At 36.6% G+C, this 22,873-nt stretch overlaps 3 protein-coding genes across 6 annotated transcripts; 1 reads left to right on the forward strand and 2 right to left on the reverse strand.

Moving 5' to 3' along the window:
• The first annotated feature begins 844 nt into the window (after nucleotides 1-844).
• LOC103423825 (uncharacterized) lies at nucleotides 845-1,647 on the forward strand. The gene has a single exon (XM_008361909.4). The coding sequence runs from the start codon at nucleotides 1,222-1,224 to the stop codon at nucleotides 1,429-1,431; it is 210 nt and encodes a 69-aa protein (XP_008360131.1). The 5' UTR covers nucleotides 845-1,221; the 3' UTR covers nucleotides 1,432-1,647.
• A 7,923-nt stretch (nucleotides 1,648-9,570) lies between these two features.
• LOC103414343 (uncharacterized) lies at nucleotides 9,571-12,252 on the reverse strand. 3 transcript variants are annotated; one of them, XM_008352739.4, is made up of 2 exons: nucleotides 11,366-12,252; nucleotides 9,571-10,076 (listed from the first exon to the last, which is right to left on the reverse strand). In XM_008352739.4, exons 1-2 carry the CDS (start codon nucleotides 11,766-11,768, stop codon nucleotides 10,060-10,062), a joined length of 420 nt encoding a protein of 139 aa, XP_008350961.1. In that variant the 5' UTR covers nucleotides 11,769-12,252; the 3' UTR covers nucleotides 9,571-10,059. The 3 variants fall into 3 exon arrangements, with proteins under 3 accessions (XP_008350961.1, XP_070667194.1, XP_070667193.1); XM_070811093.1 differs by lacking the exon at nucleotides 9,571-10,076 and adding an exon at nucleotides 10,152-10,491 and having other exon boundaries at nucleotides 11,366-12,139; XM_070811092.1 differs by lacking the exon at nucleotides 9,571-10,076 and adding an exon at nucleotides 10,790-11,054 and having other exon boundaries at nucleotides 11,366-12,140.
• Nucleotides 12,253-16,719: 4,467 nt separating this feature from the next.
• On the reverse strand, nucleotides 16,720-22,395 carry MADS18 (agamous-like MADS-box protein AGL9 homolog). 2 transcript variants are annotated; one of them, NM_001293827.1, is given in 9 exon segments: nucleotides 16,727-17,008; nucleotides 17,386-17,513; nucleotides 17,607-17,648; nucleotides 17,803-17,844; nucleotides 18,270-18,369; nucleotides 18,462-18,529; nucleotides 19,698-19,776; nucleotides 21,886-22,070; nucleotides 22,119-22,353. In NM_001293827.1, coding segments are annotated over 8 exon segments (720 nt in total). In that variant the 5' UTR covers nucleotides 22,119-22,353; the 3' UTR covers nucleotides 16,727-16,932.
• Nucleotides 22,396-22,873: the final 478 nt, after the last annotated feature.

Raw genomic sequence — 22,873 nt, forward strand, 5'->3', positions numbered from 1 at the left:
ACATAATTGATTATTTTAATTAAATTAATATGGTTAATTAAATTAAACTACCATATTAAAATAAGGTTTTCAGACATATTTTGAGTGTCACTTTTCGCCAAATAAATAAGCCTCTGGATTTCTTATCTTTAAATAATCTCAATAATTTTTTGGATAGGATTTCAAATAACACATGACTAACTCTCCATATTTCTTATCTTTATGTAATCTCAATAATTTTTCAAATAGAATTTCAAGTAACACGTATCGCTAAGGTGAGTAACTCTCCAGATTTCTTATCTTTATGTAATCTTAATAATTTTTCGGATAGGATTTTGAGTGACACGTGTCGAGATGTAATTGGTTGTGCAAATTTTAGATAGGATTCTTATCTATGTAACACTTCTTATCTTCAACTTTCAATGATGTAGGTATTTATAGGAAAAAAAATTAGAATTTTTTTTTTTAAATTCGTCCAAAAAAAAATTTTCAAATTTCAACAGTAACCTGATGGCAGCATGACGTTAGCTAGCCGTTGCTAGCTGGCATCATGTTGACGCCAGGTAGCCGTTGGCATTCAAATGGGCTGAGCTGGAGGGCTGGCTGGAAATGGCCAACCCGCTGGCCTGATGTTGGGGTTTGGGCCTGGTGGGGCCCACAAACCCTTTGGCCTAGCCCTCGGTTGGAGACGGTTTTCATATTATTTTGAGCTATTTTAAGCCCTATGTTCCTTTTGACCAAGTCGGTTGAAGATGACCTTAGATATGGACTAAAACGGTTCAGGACTTCGTAGCACATCGGTATTTGGAGCCATTTGTCACAGTGGTCCGTTTTAAAACATATTAGACTTGAATTGAATATGGTGACATCGTCAATATTAAAAAAGGATTAAGGAAAATGGTCATCAACCACGGCTTTTTACAGGGTTTTGTTCATCACGTTGCTGCTTTGCCATATGTCTAATTAGCATCATCCATTCCACAAGGCACCGGCCAAATATGATGATTTATCATTTTCCTGTATATATATATAAAGAGGTGGCAGAAGATTTCTTGATCCACAATCAACACTGATGCTCCTTCTTTTCAACATTCCTTTCTTCCGTTGCTTAATTACTTACACTCTTTGATTCTCTTCTTTCTTCCCTTTTAATACCACACACAAACTCTTTGTAACAGCCTACACTTGCACACAAAGAAGTAAAAACAGTAGGAAGATCATCTCATATATCGTAAAGATAGAATGGCGGATTGGGGGCCGGTGGTGATAGCTGTGGTGCTGTTCGTGCTTCTGAGTCCGGGGCTGCTGTTCCAACTGCCGGGAAGGGGCAAGGTGGTGGAGTTTGGGAACATGCATACGAGCGGGATATCGATCCTCGTCCACACCATCATCTTCTTCGGCCTCCTCACCATCTTCCTCATCGCTGTTGGCGTTCACATCTACACTGGATGACCATTACCTTAGTTTCCACTTTAGAGATTTGCTTTCTTAATTATTTCATTTAATTTCAATATGCATACTTTGTTCAGATTGCTTGTTTTGAATTTGAACAGTACTGTTTGATGTTCTAAGTTTTTCCTTATCATGTACTCCTTCGAACCTTTTTTTTTTTGGAAATTTCTTGTATTCTCTAATTTTTATTGAACGTTACTGGCTCTTTACATCTAAGAAGTTATTTTCTAATTTTTCCTTATGGTCAAAATTGAATGACCATAAATTCTTAAGCATTAGGTGATCAAAAGATCGAAACTTTATTTTGACGTGAGAAGCACTATTGCCTCTTTCCCTGGTTGCTTAAAGCTGAATTGACCCAATGGCCAATGAGATTCAGACTTGATCGAGAGAAAACCACCCCATTGTCGGTTCTTGAACACTTGGCAGTTTGATGTCATTTTCCTTTGGGCTTTTGACATTTTCAGAATCTTCCTTGGTTGTAACTTGTACACATCGCAACCCCTCACTGACTTGTCGGGCATCGCTGCACGCTTTTGTTTTCTACTTGACAATCAATCAATTTTCTCATAGATAACATTATGAATTATCGAGAAAAAGACAGGAGACAATGCACAACTAATGGCAGCCTACATCCCCACTACTTACCTGAATAAAAAAAGAATACGGCACCATTCTCTTTTTGGAGAACTTGCATGGCACGAGTTCATGACAACTGTAGCGCCCAGTGTTATTGGTGCAATGCCTTGTAGAAGGAAATTTACACAGAACATTACATTATTGATACAAAACGACAGTGCAACAACAATATACTCATGTCATGAAAGTCTCTGTTACCTAAAATGACAGCTGGTCAAATTAATTCGTTATGGAGATGATTCCATCCACATCCCGTGCCTCTTCATTTCCCACTGGATGGATTGCGTACATTTAAGTGAACGACTTTAAATTCCCCTACAATTTTCCCATCCCTGCCCACACAAGTTACTACCAACCTTATCGTTGACAAACCAGTCCCAAGATACAAATATGCACAAAACAAAAAGTGAAAGATGTTGAAAACATTGGTATTGTTATGAATGCCCACACACACATTGTCAATGCCCTTGCAAGTTGAAATAGACTTTGGAAACAAAATGGTTGTTTTTCAAAACATGCGATGTAAATTTCAAACTATAAGAACTTGTTTGTATGGAGCCGCTCTATAAATAGAGCGCTCCGACTGCAATTAAAGGAGGTAGAGAGAATCACGGTAGAGAGAGAGGGGAAAGAAGAGGTAGAGAGAATCATGGTAGAGAGAGAGAGGAAAGAAGAGGAAGAGAGAAAAGAGAGGAAGAAGAGTTATTTTTGTACTCTTATTTTTCAGATTATAGTGAAAGCATCAATGATGCCCCGATGATGTACTCCAGTCACACTGACTGTAGAGAAACCTCGTAAATTTTGTGTCTTGTTTATTTATTCCACTGCACTCACCATCAATTTTACAACACGTTATCAGCACGAGAAGCTCTCATGTCAGTGGAAAGCACAACGTCATAAATCCGGTGAAGCACTATCTACCTCTTACCTCTGTCAGTTAAAATCTCACAGAATAAAAGGTATGTCCATTTTTCATCTTTCCTAACGCGCCAGAAGCGCCCCACCAAATTCTAGTAAGAATTGAAATTTACAACGACCTGTAGTCGTCACGAGATAAGAAAACTCGTACCTGACAACTGGTTTCCAAAGATCCAGAAGAATCTCATCAGACTTCGAAACCCAGATTGCGTCGTTTTCGACGGATCTCGAGAACTCCCATGAATACTCGGTTGTTTGAGATGGTGATGGCAAGACTGACTCCACACAGGCCTCCCTCTCTTATACCTCCATCAATCCCGCTGTCATTTATGTTCCTATATAGAGGTTCTTACTTCGCGATGCCATGTTCTCTAGGCCATGCAAGAAAAATTGAAGAAAACACGGGGATGGAAAATGGTATATCTTATCTGGCCTCTCCCATGGAAAAAGTAATAGTCTGTGGGTTTTTGCAAAGAAAAATAGGCAAAAGCAATGAAATGGTGCATCAACACCTTTTGAAAAACATAAGACAAAATAATAAAATAAAAGGAAAAATGATGGTGTGTCAGACACCATGTGGAAACTAGGAAAAAAAAAACCAAAAGGGTGAAGACTTTTTGGATGGTGTTGTACCATCTGAAAAGAAAGAAGAAAAAAATATATATTTATTTATGTGAATTGGTGTTGGTTTAAAACCCTTTCACGAGATCTATTTACTTTAAATCAATTTATTTATCATGGACGGTTTTACCGCCTACTGCTTTAAGTTTTGATTTATGTGAATGATGCTAAATTAAAGCCCTTATCACAAGCTTTATTTACTTAAATGCAATTTATTTACTATGGCTGGAATTACCGCATATTGTTTTAATTTATTTATTGTACTTATCTTTTGTTACGATGAGTATAACAAGGACCCAGAATTCCTTGATTAGATCAGAACTTGCAGTATCTTGATTCTCATCATATAAAAATGATTAGACCCGAAGTTCTATTATACAAAAAAAGATCAAGCATAAAGTCCCTTGATCCTCAAGATCAAGCATTTATTAAGCGGATGAAATTGATTACCCGCGCTCTGCTCATGAAAACGAAATTGCCAGTTTTCTACATGGGGACATGTCATTTTACATGACACATTATTAAGTTCGGTTGAGACCAGTTGCCAATCATCAATATTTCTCAGTACAACTAGTGTTTGGGCACTAGCCAAACATTATACATTTACGAGTTTTTGGTTGTGTTATCTATGTGCCTATTGCACTGCCACAACGTACTGAAATGGGCATTGATGTTGAACACCATCTATCATTCAATATTTAGAACCCTTGACTGGTGATATATTTACTGCATGGTTTGCGGATTGTCATTTTGATAAGACAATTTTCCTGCCGTTAGGGGGAGAAAATATCATTTCAAAAGAACAATGAGAAAATATCATTCCAGAAGAATGATGAGAAAAAACCATTCCAGAAAAACAAAGAGAATTTGTCTTATTTTGATTCACGAAGCAATCAATGAGAAAATGAAGTAAGAATAATTGAATGATGCAATGATGTGTCAATCAAATGCCAGATGCATTTAATGATGCAACGAAAGTGATTAAATCACATATACTTGTTGCAAATGTGCCTACAAGAATTGATGTCCCTGTTTAGACAAAATAATGAGGCAGTAAATGAGTTATCTGTTACACGCCTGAAGCGTGACAAACCCTCAGACTCAAAAGATTCAGTCTTTGGAAAGAAGAAGAATATGACATTACTGAATTATTACATTCCCAAAGCATAACTATTGCATACCAGAAGCATGACAGTTGCCGCATGGATACACATCCCAAAAAGGACAATCCGCGGACATGGGAATGTTAATGTCTCATGCATGAAGCACGATAGACATATAGGTTCCAATGACTCAACTCCCGGAATTGGAGATTAAAATTCAAGCTCTATAACGCTCAAGACGAGGTTATGATCCGCATTCTTTAAATTACGACTATCCTGGAAGAGATAGTGTAATGCCCTTGAAGAGGCAATGGATATCCAAAGAAATAAAAAGTTTTTATGCATGCGCATGCACAGGAGAATATGGGATCACGGATTGATGATAACCAATGGTAATTTTGGTTTTTACAAGTAGCTACTAAAATCATCAATGAGCTGTGTTGATATTGAGTCTCGTTCTTTTCAACGAAAAACAAAGATGGAGAAAGGCAATTCCATTACAATTTTGTAAGAACATGGAAAAATAGACATATATACTTGAATACAACACAAATAGCCAAAAGATGTTGAACCCAAAAGGTTACATATAGGCATTTGTAATGCAGTGAAATACACTCACATGATATGACACAAGGTTACTAATTGAAACCTGAAATTATACTTTTGTAAACGAGTTCATATGAATGGAGAATTATATATGAAGGGTTGTGAGTCGCCCGCATCATATCTCTATAAGTAAATCCCTCAATTATATATGGGAACAAGTTGCTCTGTATAAATTCCAAAGGAAAATGTGTCATGAAGTGTAGAAAATCCCTGAATGATTCATATTGCTTGAAGTAAGCCCCGGAAGGGTAAAGCATAAAATATGTACTCAATACCAATGGATGGTATAAATTGCCTTAGTAAGTACTATCATTATGATATTGTTGCAACATACTAAAATCTCTTGCAAGAATCGATGACATTAAATTAGAACTTCTGAAGAGTTGATGATATTAAAATTGAGACTCCTGAAGAGTCAAGAAAGATTATAAAGTGTTGAGAGAAATATTGTCTCGAACTACAGATCAAACAATACGCCAACACGAATATTATCCATGATGTTTATGATATTAAAGTACTATATGGATTGAAGATTATGAGGTGAATACTCAAATATTTAGACACTAAGAATGATCATTTATCTTCGTGAGGGAAAAGTTGAATTGATATTTGGTCAAGAAGTACCACATCTTAGTGCAATATATGCTTTATTGTATTTGACACAATACATTGAATGAAATAAAGCTTATCTATTGATATCTCCGAGAAATTACAGACATGTACGTACACATGAAAACATGAGGGAGACTTCACAAAGGTTGCTCATGTGAAGCCTCAGTACTCGGAAGTACTCCAGAAGAAGGAGGCACCAGAGGTTGATTATTTGGAACCTCAGTATTTGGTGAAACTTCAGACGGTTGAGACAATGGGTGTCTTTGGAATAAAGACTTGAACCCTTGATTGTCATTTTGAGTCCGACCTTCGGATTCTAGTAGCTGATCGAGCTTTCTTTTCATGCTCGTTAAGTAATTATTTGCAAGCATGTGTAACATTCTATTCTCGTGCTTGAGTCATCTAATCTCTTGTTTAAGACTTGCCACCTCAGCCATCAATGATTCAACTTGGTGAGATCGAACAAGTAGACGTTGGCCCATATTAGAAACAGAGCTCGCACATTGAATACTAAGAGCCAATGAGTCTTGAACGGCCGACTCATCAGACCAGTTTGAAAGGATTCTGTTAACCTTGGGAGTGAGAAGATTCCTAGCTACCACTGTAGCGGTTAGGTCATTCTTCATCACAAAGTTCCCAACCCTAAGGGGACCATTTGAAGATAACAAAGACGGGCACCATATATTATCATGATAGAGCTCGCCTGTATTAGTCCTAAGACTCAAATCTAAGCAAATGTTATATGGGCAAGCCATTTTCAGAAATTGATGAAAGAAAAAGGTTGGATATAGTGAAATCTCATAAATACAGTAGAGACAATTTTCACAAGTGGGAAATCTTCAAAGTGTGCAAATTTGAATACAATCAATACCTCTATAAAAGAAGAGGCAACAAAGCCACTTGTTCAGATATCGAAGAGGCACAACTCTCTGAATTTCAAAAGCCAGTTTTTCCTGAATAAAGTTTGTTGGCATTTTTCAGACGCAATCTCAGCTTTTGGATATCACGTACAATTTTGTCAAAGATCTCTGATAAAGTTAAAAACGCGTGAATTTCACTATTCCAACTACAACAATGTTGCCGACAAGCGTGGATGACAAAGTCACATCCACACCACTACCTGTTATTGGGGAAATCTTTATAGATGTCAACTTTCATCCTCCATGGCAAGGAACACATCCAAAACTCTTAACTCTCTCTCTCATTGCCGAAGATGCATCTGCAACCAAACCTCTTAACATACTCAGTTTTCTTTCTCTCCGAGAATACCTTTTCAAAACAAGTCACACCAGAGCAAGAGTATCTCATATCATCAGGGTCGAAAGCAAGAGTATCTCATATCATGCAATCTCTCTGTCATTTCCGTTGTCCTTGTTCTTACCTGCAAAGACAATGATAAAGAAAGCAATATGTCGGAACCTCCACTCAAACTCCCGGTAAGGAACCGACTGCCTGGAACCTTTCCTGATTGCTTACCTAGCTCTCGAGTAGTCATCTTCAACTGTTGTTAGAGCTGGGTCTCCAGTCACCAAGAAGTGATGAACCATCCAAATGCAAGGGTTGCATTCCATTCCTGCATCAGATGGCAAATACTGCAGGAGAATATGTCACACGTGCATGGGGGAAAACCAAGGAAAATACTACTTAAGCAAAGGGAGCAAGTAAGGAAAGTGAAAATGATACATTGAAGCATGTGGAGACAAGCGCAACAAACACGTGTTGATTCATCCCCGACAAAACCGAAGATCACTTGCCACGTGAAGTTCCTCATGGTCCAATTTCATTCAAGATCAAGCCTCGAAGTCCTTGAAGAAATCACAAGTCCGATTCAAGATTAAGTGTCCACCATCCTTAAATAAAATTCAGCTCTAGATAAAATGAGTAAATTCAGACTTTTGAAGCAAGTATAACAGAAAGCCCTCTAGCTCAGTTCAAGAACAAACATGTGGAAAGTTAACAACAAGTAAAGCACCTCTTTCGGCAACTCTTCTTACTAAGAGACTGAAGCAGAATGATCAACGATCAGCTTAAATGATTTGAAAACAGGGGGAGATACTCAGAGCAACTCCAGTGTAGGAGCCCTCCCCCTAGACTATTCACTATTTAATCCACCTAGTGAACAGTAACTGCCCTTAATGAATAGTGCATTCCCCTGACAATTGCCTTTTGCATCTCCACCCCTACACTGAATAGCCCTGGCAATTGGTAATAAAATATTAGTATTTTTTATTTATAATTAATATTATATTATTTACTTTGTATAAATTAATATTATATTATTAATTATATTAATATTATAAGGGAATCCAACACTATTTCCAACAGTTCACCACAACTAAAAAAAACAAAAAAAAAACGCACGGAAGCTGCGAGACGGCGCGGATGATGACGAAACTAACCGCCTACTGCAGCCGCAGTCCCTGTCGCTATCGTCGTCGACATGGGACGACGAGGAGGAGGTCGCGTTCGAGGCGCGGGAGAAGATCCTGATCTTCGACGATGCCGTCGACGACGAGTCCATGGCTGTCCCACCTTTTTCGTGGAAGAAGTTGTGGCTGTTCATCGAACTGGGTTTCCTGATGAGCATAGCGTTCCTGGATCCGGGCAATTTAGAATGGGATCTCAATCGTTGCAGAGGAGATGATGGCTGACGTCGCCCCGACGTCAGCCTTGCGTCACATGGCTCTCGGGCTGGCAATCGCTGCCGGGCCTATCGCTCGGGCTTGGCCTGTCCCTCGGGCTCCCAAACGCTGGAGCATGTCCACCAGGCAACAGCCCACTGTTCAATCCACTGTCCCCCGAGCAAATGCTCCTGCTGGAGCTGCTCTCATCAGGGGGAGCATCCAAAACAGATCAAGGTTTTAACGAGGTAACTCATGTTGATATATGGGCATCCAAGGGGGGTGTTGAAAACATTGGTATTGTTATGAATGCCCACACACACATTGTCAATGCCCTTGCAAGTTGAAATAGACTTTGGAAACAAAATGGTTGTTTTTCAAAACATGCGATGTAAATTTCAAACTGTAAGAACTTGTTTGTTTGGAGCCGCTCTATAAATAGAGCGCTCCGACTGCAATTAAAGGAGGTAGATAGAATCACGGTAGAGAGAGAGAGGAAAGAAGAGGTAGAGAGAATCACGGTAGAGAGAGAGAGGAAAGAAGAGGAAGAGAGAAAAGAGAGGAAGAAAAGTTATTTTTGTACTCTTATTTTTCAGATTATAGTGAAAGCATCAATGCTGCATCGAGAATGTACTCCAGTCACACTGACTGTAGAGGAACCTCGTAAATTTTGTGTCTTGTTTATTTATTCCACTGCACTCACCATCAATTTTACAACACATTATCAGCACGAGAAGCTCTCATGTCAGTGGAAAGCACAACGTCATAAATCCGGTGAAGCACTATCTACCTCTTACCTCTGTCAGTTAAAATCTCACAGAATAAAAGGTATGTCCATTTTTCATCTTTCCTAAAGCGCCAAAAGCGCCACACCAAATTCCGGTAAGAATTGATATTTACAACGACCTGTAGTCGTCACGTTGGTGGAAAGTTAACAATTTTGTACTCTTATTTTTCAGATTATAGTGAAAGCATCAATGCTAACCCGAGGATGTACTCCAGTCACACTGACTGTAGAGGAACCTTGTAAATTTTGTATCTTGTTTATTTATTCCATTACACCCACCATCAATTTTACAACAAAAGATCATTTGTTCCAGAAAACGAAGAAATGTTGAGCTGAGCTATAAACTTTTACAGATTTGAGAACAAGAGATATATAGAGATGTATATGTACAGAACAACACAGCTATCAGAACAACGAAGAGGCTAAGCGACATCCCCCTCCATCTCCCCAAAACTAGGAATTCCACCATCCTTCAACAATTCACTATTTCAGAAGCCATTTCCTCGTATTCAGTAGAGTATTAATAAAACATTTATCCACTGTTCATGCATCAATTACTTCAACAAGCTCTCGTATTTAATTTTCCGCCCCAGGCTGCCTATACAACATTCCTTTACCTATATGCAGCACCACTCTCACAAGAACAACATCTGTGCTGCTGCTGCTGCTCCGTCCTTCTGTAAGACATATCAACTCTCTTGAACCACCTCCTCCCTCTCCTTCACAATAGCTTCCATGCTGCACCAATAGGAAATTTACGCTGACAGTTATTAACAATCTTCAGAGAAGTACCAATCGAGGCAGCAAATAATATTTCCTGTGCGTATAGAATGAACGGGGGAACAGGGACTACACCATTAACCTTGACAGGGGAAAAGAGCAGGGACGATGAACCAAAAAATAACTAAATGTCAAACACGTCCTCTCAGGCCTTAACTTCCCATAATATTTCCTTAAATTTTTTAATAAAAATATACCCCCGACTAATTATACTTCAGATATCATTTTCAATACCTATGTTCCTTGCCAACAAGCCAAAACGCTTTGTGAACAGCCACATGGACCTACATCCAATCCGAGCAGGGTTCTATCATTTTCAATACCTATGTTCCTTGCCAACAAGCCAAAACGCTTTGTGAACAGCCACATGGACCTACATCCAATCCGAGCAGGGTTCTAACTAAATTTAAATCCGAGCTAGCATGTTCATCCCTCAATTGGGTTTGATGAATCTAAACCCTGGTTAGTCAGGCCAGGTCACATTTCAATGATTTCATTGCATATTCAACACTAGTGTTTATCTTCCTTAGCGGCTTTACAAAGCAAACAAAACCTTCCAATCTGTTTCTTCTGTTACAGGAACTTCAAGATTGTGAGACTGCTCAAATTAACAGATGAGAAATTTAGAAGAAAAAAACAAAGTATTCCTAGGATACCAATAAACAAAGATGTCCAAATCAATTTTCCTCATGACGTTTTCTTATTGAACGATCATATGCATTTCTGAATCGAAGGGTATTAATGAAGTTTAATACTTTTTCATCAATGATGGATGAAGGTTGGACAATTGGCACAGTTGTGGCAGCAATCAAAGCGGAATTTGACGAACAGATGGGGGGCCGAGGGAAAGCCAGATACTAATGCATATGCAGCACATGGCTCCGCGCTCTAACAGAGCAAATGGTTTGAGATTAATTTCTAGCTGCTTGTATAGTTCTTCCCCAATCGCGCGATATTCCAATTCCAATCAAAGTCAGTAAATTTAACATCAAATGTTAAATCAAAATGTTTCCAAATATTACCCCCTTTCTGGTTCTAATTAAAGAATATATAATCTTCCATATAAAATATGTTTAGCAAATGGAAACTAATGATATAATACACAAGGAAAAACCAGACAAATTTCATACCAAAAATACAGACGAACAACATCAAAAAAGCCTTAAAAACAGAAGCAGATTATCCACCAATAGACAAAAACAAATATTAAACGCTGAGAATTAACGCTAAAAAGGAACAGAATTTACCAGGAATATCCTTCCGCGGTGTCGACGGAGCAGAGGCGTAGCAAAGAATCGACTTCCCCAAGACGGAGAGGCTCCATAGGATCCCCGCCACATACAACACCATCACCAATCCCAGCACCCACGGCATCAATAAGAACCCAATGAAGAAAGTCACCGATCCGCACAGCATCAGAGCCATCGAAATCCCCAGCATCAACGACGCGAACCCAGCCGGAGAGATCTGCGCCGTCGACGCCGCCGGCGGCCGCCTCAACGACGACGAAGACGAAGACGGCGGCATCACCGTGGAGTTATCGGAGAATTGAATCGGCGTGGGTGGAGATCGGAGGAGGTTAAGAACCAGAGCCGATAGCTCGTAGAAAACCCTAGATTGTTGGTCTTGTTCCTGCTGCCTCCGCATCATCTTTCCTTCTTATTTTCTCGGGAAATTTAGAAAATTGAGGTCAACAACTCTTAAAAAAAACCTAAATCCTTCGAAATCGAAATCGAAATCGAAATTTGGGCGAATTTTTGCTAGAATCGAGGCAATCGGATAAAGAAGTCGGTTTGGATTGGATAGAGTTCTTTCTCTTCTGAATCCTTTTGTAATAATTAAAATGCAAGTGGTGAGTTTTGAGAGGCAGAGTTTGTTTGTTTATTTTGATAAATCTCAGAGAGAGAGAACCGGATTTTCCTTTTCTTTTATTTTATTTTCTCGGAAAATCGGCTGTTTGGATTGGAAGAAAATAACAGAGAAAAGAAAATAAAGAGGGGAGGGAAAATCAGCTATAAATGGAAACTTCAGCTATTTGCGCGCTTTATCCGGAAAGCCAAAAATAAAAAAAATAAAAAATAAAAGGAGGTCGTTTGGGATAGGACGACACGTATGCTGAGGGCACCTGGCGGGCGCGATGTGGATTGGAGTGGAGCTGCAGTCAGTGATGGGCTGTGGGACCTTATCCTCTCCCACAGACGGTTTACAAACTGACTTGGATTGTATGCCCTCCCGTGTCCTCCTGTTTTGTGTGGTCACGATTAAGCCACGTCAACATTTTATATTGTTTTTTTATAAAAATAATAAAACAAAAAGAAATAGTAATATAAAATGTTGACGTGGTTTAAACGTGACCACATAAACAGAAAAGCACGAGGAGGGCATCGAAATGGGAGGGCAGACAATCCAAGTCCTTTACAAACTACTAATACACTTATAGCAAAAATATTGTACAATTTTATTCTTTTTGTTGACAGAAGAATTGTGAGTTTGATGACTCATCCCATCCCGTCATATTGCTATTATTTGTGGGTTTGAATTTTGTTAGGCATTTTTTGCTAAAATGGTCGTCTATATTGGTATAACTTTCATTTTAGTCTTTGAAATTTTAAATCGATAGAGATGATTGTTAAGTTTGTTTACCATCAATTATTTTCTTTCTTTTATGAACAATCTCTATGAAAAAAAGATCAAAATGATAAAAATACATTCAATTTAATAAACAATAAGCAAAATGATTTGACAAAATCTAATAACATTTTTGTCATTGCAATCCTATTTAATAAAAATTTATTATGAAATAACTAAAATAATTGATAATAGATAAATTCAGAGACCACTACTACTAATTTTAAATCACAGGAACCAAATCTTGTTAGAGCTCGAAAAAGGAACATATTGGGGCCCAAAGCTTTTCTTTGCACGTTGGCATGTTTAAGATATTTAAGATATTTTTCTAATCAAATGGTGCCAAATTTGAAGTCAGATCATTCATTGAAGTTGATCCACAAAAATTATTAAACTTTTATGAAATTGGGATGCAATGAGATATCAATCCCATATACGTGGCATTTCATATCCCTCAAATATCATATATATATATATATATGTTCAATTTCATACCCTGACCAGGCCCATTAGTTAACAAATCTCAGTTTGCACAACTTCAACAAAATTACATACATGTCAATGTCAACAGGAGCCAAGCCCCTCTAGACTATTTTTCAAAAACAATTTCAGCTACATAAAGAATCAATTATGTATACTTTTTAGTATAATCAATTATACTTTAAATAAAATTACATGCATGCCATTAGCCCAAACCTCTTCGACCATTTTTGCACAAATTGTTTCACTTATGTGTAGAATTAATTTTGTATATCAATTTGTGTACCTTTTAGTAAAACTAGTTTGTACATACAATTTTAGATTTTTATCACAAATGGTTCATGAAATTGATCCACACCATTAAGATGATCCTTGAAATTAAAAATCAATCAATGTAGTCCCTGAAAATAGGTGTTGCAAATCAATGTGGCATTTCCGCCACAATTATGTTAAAATTTTCATTAAGTGTTGATGTGGCACATAAATGGGCCTCACAAGACTTATGGGTTTTTATCACAAATAGTCTCTGAAATTGACCCACACCGTCAATATGGTCCCTGAAATTGAAAATCAATAAATGTAGTCCTTAAAAATAGGTGTTGCAAATCAAAATGATCCTTCTTGCCACAATTCTGCAAAAAAAAAAATTTATGTGCTGTTGTGAGTTTAATAATTAATTAAAAAATTGTCTAAATACTTTTTTGCATAATGATTTTTTTTTTCTTATTGTATGGCCTACTCCGAAGAGAGATCCCTTCCATAAATTCTTAAAGGCACAAGGCTTAACCAAGGCCCAAGATGGGGTGTGGAAATAGTTTTCAACCAACAATAGACGCACCTCAGTTATAACCTCATTATCTCAAGGCCGACCTCGCTGTTCTTTGCATCAGCAGACCACTAGGGAAGCGCCGAACAAGCTCTCCAAAATTAAGGTTGTGAGGATGTTGATCGCCTAAATGTTAACAGTGGTGTCCCAGTAGTTGTTGCCAATGGGTCAAGCTATCATCAAATATGATCTCGATCCAAGTTCAATTCAGTGAAGGGTGTCGAAATGTGTAAAGATGGGTGTATTGAAATTTTTGTAGAGAATAGAGAGCGATAGAGGTAGAGAAATGTGGGCTGGGATCAGAGGTGATTGCAGGACTGTGTTTTTGGGTTTTGACAATTTTTTATTAACTATTAAATTATTAAGCCTATTTGTAATTTTTTTTAAATTTAATTAGACTTGTGTGACCCATTTATGAGACATATCAACACATAACATAAATTTTGACATAATTATGACGGAAAGACTACATTAATTTGAGACACTTACTTGCAAGACTATATTGATCAATTTCCAATTTTAGAGACCATTTTGATGTCCTGGGTCAATTTCATGGACCATTTTGATGTTGTAAGTTAATTTCAAGGATCATTTGTGATAAATATGACTTATGGGGCTCATTTATATACACATCAGCACTTAACAGAATTGTGACGGAATGATCACATTGATTTGTAACACCTATTTTTAGGAACTCTATTGATTGATTTTCAATTTTTGGGACTATCTTAATAGCAAGGGTCAATTTTAGGACCATTTGAAATAAAAATCCTATAAGTTTTAATAAAATCAGTTTGTATACGTTAGAAAAATAAAAAAATTAATGAAAAGGGTTTGAAAACTTTGAGTTTTAACGATAAAAACAAAATAAATGGTAAAGTGAATGGTATCATGATTGACTTTTTAGTGTAAAAATATGATTTTTCATTAACGTGAACAGTGTCGAGAGTTTTTTGTTAAAGTTCACTAGAAAAATATCTTGTAAAAAAGACAACATAATTATCTATAAAATCAGTTTGTATACTTAAAAAAAATATCTTGTGAAAAAAACAACATAATTATCTATAAAATCAGTTTAACTATTTGTACAATTAATTTTGTATATTTTAATGTCAGCGGTCAAACCTACAACCCTCACCAGCTGTAGATTCAAAAACTTTCCCTGTTTGATGAATAGACATATATTATTAAATTAACAATGATGGTTAAGTATGGGAACACGTATTTTGACTAATGGGGGGACATACATTATTGATATGACATGAAACGTTTTCCTCATGTACAACATTCTCATAATTCAGATAAATAATACACTTTCATGCATTTTCTTTTAGTTATTATTCTTAATTTTGTATCGGGGTTAGTAGTGATAATTAAGTTGTTGCGTTTAAAAGGGTTGATTCAGTTGGTAAAGTTTTTATCTTGTGTGTTGCTCCATCAAAGTTCGAGTTTCGCTGGCAACAATTCTTGTTGGTGCGCTATTTGTAAATTTCTACGTAAATTCATATATGTGGCAGCTAGCAATTAGATGTCACACGTAAGCTATTTTGGTTCGAGATTGTGGATATACCTTGCGCTGGTGATGAGAATAACCAATCTCCCCCTAAACTTAATCGAAACAAGTAATTTGTTACATTTACGAATTTGTATCAAATAATAGGTTGAATATCAAGTATATCATTCTCATAATTTGATCATGTTTCATATAACGTATATTATTAAGGAAGAAGGCCTTATGATTAAACATTCATATGAGTCCTAATATGCCCTTAGAAAATTATAGAAAATAAAAAATTCAAAAAAATACCTTTCTATACTTACAATCTTCGGCAAGGTCTAAACTTGACAATATACTCATTGGATGGTTAATATACGTGTATTTATGAAAATTTCTAAGATTTCGAAAATACAACAAGGTAAAATCATGTGTGCATGGTCAAGAAAAATTCTCCTGCATATACAAAGTGTAAAAAACATCTCTTAAAAATTATAATAGAAAACAACATAACATACTTTTAGAAGCGCATAGCCCCTGTGAATAAAAGAAATAAAAAAGATTTTCGAACACGTAAGCACATTCAGAATGGCAAGTGTTGTATTAAGCGACAAGTAAATAGCGACAGAAAGAAGCAATACTTCTGTCTTGATTGGATAAGAATGTGGCATTCGCCAAAAATGTACGCAATAGCCATGGACATTTGTGGTTATAAAGTCAAGCTTCTCGATCGTCTTGTAGTGCGCACAAGAAAATTGACACTTGTGTAAGGCCTGGATTCATGGGCCTAAATTTTGGTCAGATTGTCCAGCCCAGTAAATTCAGGCCCAACTGACCTTGTGCTTCTTCAAGATTATAAGTTCCACCCTCACAAAGGAGTCCAATTCCTCCAAAATCAAGAGATTCAATTCATGATATTGTGCGGAATCCATTTGTGTTTACATTCTCATATAGTCAGGAAACAAAAGAGTAATTCGTAATCGAAAATTCGAAATCCAACTTCGTGTTGTAATTTCAATTACGTATAAGTAAACATATACCAAAAATGTTGACCTTCAATTGTTTGAAAAGAAATCATGATTTTTAACTAACTTGGCCAAACTCGGATCTGCATAATGCTTTAAACTTTCTGCTTAAGGTTAAATAATTGGTGGTTGGTGGTGGACTGGAAATTGACAATTCTTAAAGGTCCAGAGTTAATTAGGGCATAAATAAATCCATACAATTACAGAGAAATGTCATCATCGTTGATCCTTTTAGGTCAAATAAAAATCAAACATAAAAACAAAACATGCATAGATTGTATCTTGCTTATCAATATTAACTGCAAATAACATGCATGACTATAGCTGCTGCTGTTGTTGTTGATGACCATGCATGCATACTCATGGCAACCATCCTCCCATGTAATTACTCACGCTTGGACCTGCTGTCACCACCGATATTGGATCATTCTGATATCTGCAATTAAACAAGCACATTCATTCAATGAGAAAGATGACTCAAAACCAGAAAGAGAAAGAAAGAGAGAGTATCATCCATATATTACAAGTCTTAAATTTCACAATAGTCACTGACATTAGTTGTACAAAATCAGGCGCGCGAAAGGCCTATAAGTGGCTAATTAGTGATGTTCAATTTAATTAAAATGCTAATTAACTGGGTTTAGCATAGAGGCTAATTAAATACTGAAGACCTAGACCTGGCATCAACACCTTCTAGGTTCAAGCAAGAGGAGATTTCAAGTACAGCATAGATTTAATTAGGTTTGGAGGCCAAATTAAAAACATAGGGAGTTTGATTATATTATAAAATGCAGTACTAGTACAAGTACATACCCAATCTGTAAAGTCGGCTCGCAGTCTAAGGGATGGAAGAAGACATCACCCTGGGCCGCCTGAGCTTGTTGGCGGCCGTACTCGTCGGCATTTGCATTCAGTTGGAGTGCATGGTATCCCTCGAACAACTGCACAACATGAGCACCAAAAGGTCAGCTGGTACGTGCAACGTCTGAAAACAAAATCAACTTAATTGTTCAAAACTATTGACGTTTGCCTACCCTTTCTTTCAGGGTCTTATTTGCTTCGTTTAGCATGTGCTCCTGTGCATAAATCAAACAATAAATAAATAAATAAATATACAGGATGATGATATATATGCATTTGCGAAAACTGAAAAGCACGAAAACTTTCGTTGGCCAAGATGGGAAGAGTAAACTCAAATGAAAATACATAAGGATATATGTGTGCTCGTACCTTTCGCTGAAGATCTGTGAGCTGATCCAGCATACATTGGGTCTGTAACATAAGAATGCATACCAAGTTACAGATATCAGTTTATGTCATGTTTCACTTAGAGGCAATCTGGAAAATCTGTTTCGTGTTCTTGGTTTTGGATTCCCAGTCTATACATACTAGGTAAAACATTTTTTTATTTTTTATTTTGTTTTATTTTTTTATTTTGCAATAAGGATGATTTTTTCCATGCATTTATACACAAGTCTGATTCACTTCATAGTTTTCAAATACAGCATGATGCAAGCAGTTCAAATATCACACAAAGTTAGAAAAGTTTATGGAGCACCTGACAAATATACATGAAAAATCTGTCACACAATAATAAAAACCTTGAAACAGCCAAATATTCAAGGAATCATTGAGAAAAAAGACTATGTTAAATCAGTTTAAACTGTAATTAGGTGGCGATCGATGAGGTCAGGTACCCGTGTGGATCTGATCTGCTTCAGCGACATATCCAGCTGCCTTTCAAGTGATTCAAGATCTTTGCTGCTTAGAGGGCCAAGATCTTCTCCAAGGAGATTCCTAAGGTAGTTACAAGAAAGTTCGTACTTAGTAAACCTAATTTTTAGCCCTTAATTAAGGTTTATATAACTGAAGGTCGGAAAGGCAATAACCTTTGGTTTCGTTGTAGGGCTTCAAAACGTGCCTTGAGCTTCAAATACTCCTGCTGGCTACTCAACTCCTGCATATATATATATGAATTAGGAGGTTGTCATATATATATATATATATATATATATATATTTGAATCCAAAACCTTTCCTACAAGGCACCTTAATCAGATTTTTGGTCTAATATACATACAAAAAAAAAATATTAATAAAGATTTCATATTGTACCAACATTTGAATTAGTACAATGGGGAGGGATTGACCTATATATTTGAGCATGCCTAAAAACACCTTAAATTTCTATCTTCAAACTTAGCTTGTGGAGAATTCTGAAGTGAAAATGGGTACTGATTATAAACTCATACACTTTCTTTCATAAGCTAATCAATCAACACTAAGATTCTTTAATAGCAAGACAAAATGTTAAGCTTCTTTGAGTTCCAAACATTGAAGTATTTGTGTAAGTAATACATCAATACTAAGAAAAACGTTGGGATTGTCTTTTACTAACAATCAAGCTATGCAACAACAATAAGATAGGGAGAGAGAGAAACAATTAGCGGTAGATAGAAAATAACCAAACCCTTGATTGGGAAATGAGTCAACTATGTATATCAACTAACACCCTCCTTCACTTGCATCTATCTTATGTGGGAAGAGGTAGACAAATGTAATAAGATTTAAGTGCAGTACCACCTTATAGGTTAACAAATTACCGAGGTCCGGGATGGGTGCCGGTTAGAGGTTTCAAACTTAATTAGGACTTCATATAACCATTTATAGCTTATAAATCATGTGACAATATTAGACTTCAAAAACTAAGGATCGTTTAATAATCATTTCGTTTTCAGTTTTTACTTCATCTGAAAACTAAAAACTTGTTTAGTAACTGTTTTTGGTTTTTAGTTTTCAGAAAAATGAAAACTAAAAACTAAAATCGAAATAGTTACTAAACGGATTCCAAGTTATTATTTGTTAATAGGCTAACACAATGTATATACAGTTGATACCAACAGATCTTAATTGAAGGGAAAAACCAGTAAGAAAAAAGTTTCAATGTAAATTGTACTTTCTTCAAAACACTCTAAATATCCATAGGTTTGAGAATTAACCCTTGTCATAATGCAGTGTTTCTTGCCAGTAGTTTTGTTTCTTTTGTATCCAATCAATATTCCTTGTTATGTAGGGTAATAAGCAAGAAACTCCATATCAACTAATTAATTGAGATGAAAGTATTACCAAGGCCTCCCTTGTTGATATATTTGTCTCCGGTGCTCCATAGTTGCACTTCTGGTACCTCTCAAGAGTTTTGAGCGTGCTGTACAACAACATGAACAAACATGCATGTAAATTAAACTTTCTTTGAAACATTATTTGAAGGGTATAAATCATACAAAATATGAACTGATGGTTTAGGGGACAAAACAGACATCACAGGCCAGATAAAATGAGATCTTTTATGCGCGTGTGTAGGAAAACATATAATTAGCAAAAACAAGTATGAAATTCCTTGTCCATATACAAAATTCGAATTTAGTCACACCTTGACAATTTATCGTTAGCTGAATGATATGAATGTTTATAGAGAGACTAATAGTATAAGTGTTAAGTCTTATACAATAAAAACAAATAAATGCTGCTTGAAAAGCTCTACCTCTCAAGCTTGCAAATTTCATATTATCTAACATAAAATATGTGCAAATTAACTTAAACACTTCAATAGTTGCGTAATTAAAATACTTTATAATTCAGTTGGTACTACAAAATCTAAGAAGGTTTTACATCACTATTATCCAGATGCAATTGAAAAACCATCAAACAAAGATGAAAATTGAAAACGGACAAAAGCAAGGCGATTATATATATGTTAATTTCTCATAGAAATTAAACTTAATTAAATAAGAAACTTATAATTAATGCAGCGTACGAGAAAATATTAAGCCCTAACAATACGTGTAAGTACAAAAAGATTTTTTACTGATAAGATAGATCACTGGTAAATTAAGCAACTAGAAAATTCAGAAGTGATGGACGTAAAGAAGTCATTTTTGACATAAAGTCAGATCACAAAGAGTGAACAAGAAAAACCCTAAAGTCAGATCCAAGCCGAAATTGCAGATATTTAGTACTAATTACTCGATGTCAAGATGTGATTGAAAAACACAGTGGAAAACATGGGAAATCCTGTATATTTAAAGGACCCAAATGGGGAAGTCGAAAAACCAGGTAATTAACTGCTTGCTTTTGGCTTAATATTCCCAGGAATCTCAATTTAATTTAAAAAAATAGAAAAATTGCTCGCCCCGAATTTTCTGTGAAAGAACAGAGATGATAACCTGAGAGCCTGAAATAGAATAGTTAATTAAGTTGAAAATCCCCTCAAAATATAACAATTTGTAAAAGAAGAGAATTTGGTAAAACAAAACCCTAGCTAAGTAATTAAGCAGCTAGGTTTTTGGGGAGAGAGAGGACCGGTTGATTCGTGAATGGCAGAGTTGTTCGATCCAATTGCAGATTAATTCGTCTGTTAGTTGGTTCTTCCTGGAAGAAATGAGAGCTGAAAATCCGAAAACAGATACAGACAAAATATCTACACCTGACGAAGAACAAAAGCCTGAAACTAGTTAACTAAGCTGGCTAATCAGAAAGCTTCAAATGCTGAAAGGCTTTTGGATCGATCAGATCGCTCTTATGATCAGAAAATCAGGAAAAAAAAATGGAAAATTGAAATCAATTGAGTGAAGCCAAAGCTAGGGCGAGCAAATTGAGAAGAGAAAAAAGGCAAGGGCATTCTGGAAAACCACGTTCACAGAAGTCAAGGCGTTAATTAAGCATAGAGAGAGAGAGAGAGAGATAGAGAGAGAGAGAGAGAGAACTTCTTTTGATGGCCTTTATCTTTATTTCCAGTTGCAGATCTAACAGCAATGCCGAAGCAGAAACACTCAACCTGCTAAAAACACCGAGGTAATCACCAAAACGACAACCGGAAAAACGCAGCTAAATGTCGTTAAATTTCAACAATTTAAGACAAAAGGCGATTTTTTTTAAATAAATAAATAAACTTCACGAGGAGCTTTTGCCAAAGCGCTGCTGCTGCTGCTGCTGATTCATAACTCATGATTCAGCAAGAGAAAACTGAAAACAGCGAAAAAAGGTTCACGGAAGCAAACGCCTTGGAGATCCAAAAAAACACTCCAGAAATCATAGAAGAAGAAAGAAAGAAAGAAAGAAACAAAAAAAATTGAAATTAAATTATATGAAAACAAACGAAAGTTAATTACTTAGTTATATATGAAATAAGAAAGAGAGTGTATAAATTGATGTATGTGTGTGAGAGAAATTGCGATAGCCGAAATGGTACGAAAATGGAGGGAGGGAAAAGGCGGGGGGTTTAGTTGTTTTGGTGAAATAATATAGGAGAGAGAACCTTGAACTACTGCAAAACTCGTACAGCTTTCCTCTATTGGAGAAGATGATGAGAGCAACCTCGGCATCGCAAAGAACGGAAAGCTCGTAGGCTTTCTTCAATAGTCCGTTCCTTCTCTTCGCAAAGGTCACCTGTCTGTTGATCTTGTTCTCTATCCTCTTCAATTCCACCCTCCCTCTTCCCATCTCTCTCTCTCTCTCTCTCTCTCTCTCTCTCCCCTTCCTCCTCCCTACCTCTCTCTCTGTCTCTCTCTCTCTCTCTCTCTCTCTCTCTCAATCAAAAAACAACTACAACAACAATAGTTGCAAAAAGCTTCCTCTTTTGCTTTACTTATATACTTTTATTTTTCCTTTTTCCTTTTTTATATAAATATGTATAATATTTTCATGGTTATGAGCTTAACACCATTACCATCTTCAATTCTCTCAGAGTCTCTCTCTCTCTCTCTCTCTCTCCCTCTCTGTTTCTCTCTCTAGCTTTGTGTTTTGGTTAACAATGATAAGACAGACTAATTGAGCAGAAGGAATCCAATTAATAGTTCAACTCAGTGGTGACTCTGAGACAGAGATGGAACCTGACGGTTGAGAGTATTAACAATTAACATGAAAGGGGTTTACTGTTTCGGTCTAATAGTCAAATGTTATATGAAGAGACACTTACACATAATTGTATTATATTATTAAATTAAAATGTCACGGTAACAATAAACTCATTCAATGTAAGTTTCATGGACGGGGAGGAGGATTTTGGCACGTGAGAAGCAGGTGATGCTCGAGAGAGAGACAGGCAATATGGTAAAAGCCAGCGAAATGGGAGAAAACCTTAAAACCGGCTGGCAAACTGGGGCAATCAGTGCAGAGGTCCTCAAGGATGCTACGTGTCGAAATATTAAGTCAACAACGTCTGATATCCACCTGATCTATTTTCCGCCTCGGGCAATCATGTGACCTAACCTTAAGAAGTTGAGCCTTCGTATGTTCCCCCATTT

The sequence above is a fragment of the Malus domestica genome, chromosome 13 (assembly GCF_042453785.1).
Source record: "Malus domestica chromosome 13, GDT2T_hap1".
Taxonomy (NCBI): Eukaryota; Viridiplantae; Streptophyta; class Magnoliopsida; order Rosales; family Rosaceae; genus Malus; species Malus domestica.

Excerpts from the sequence above, each read along its gene's own strand:
- LOC103423825 (XM_008361909.4), top strand. The coding sequence starts at position 1,222 with ATGGCGGATTGGGGGCCGGTGGTGATAGCTGTGGTGCTGTTCGTGCTT.
- LOC103414343 (XM_070811092.1), bottom strand. The coding sequence starts at position 11,768 with ATGATGCGGAGGCAGCAGGAACAAGACCAACAATCTAGGGTTTTCTAC. Across the intron at positions 11,055-11,365 it reads ACCGCGGAAGGATATTCCTG|AACTATACAAGCAGCTAGAA; the intron begins GTAAATTCTGTT and ends CGATTGGGGAAG.
- MADS18 (XM_070810241.1), bottom strand. The coding sequence starts at position 22,070 with ATGGGAAGAGGGAGGGTGGAATTGAAGAGGATAGAGAACAAGATCAAC. Across the intron at positions 19,777-21,885 it reads GAGTTTTGCAGTAGTTCAAG|CACGCTCAAAACTCTTGAGA; the intron begins GTTCTCTCTCCT and ends GTTGTTGTACAG. Across the intron at positions 18,370-18,461 it reads GCCCTACAACGAAACCAAAG|GAATCTCCTTGGAGAAGATC; the intron begins GTTATTGCCTTT and ends TAACTACCTTAG.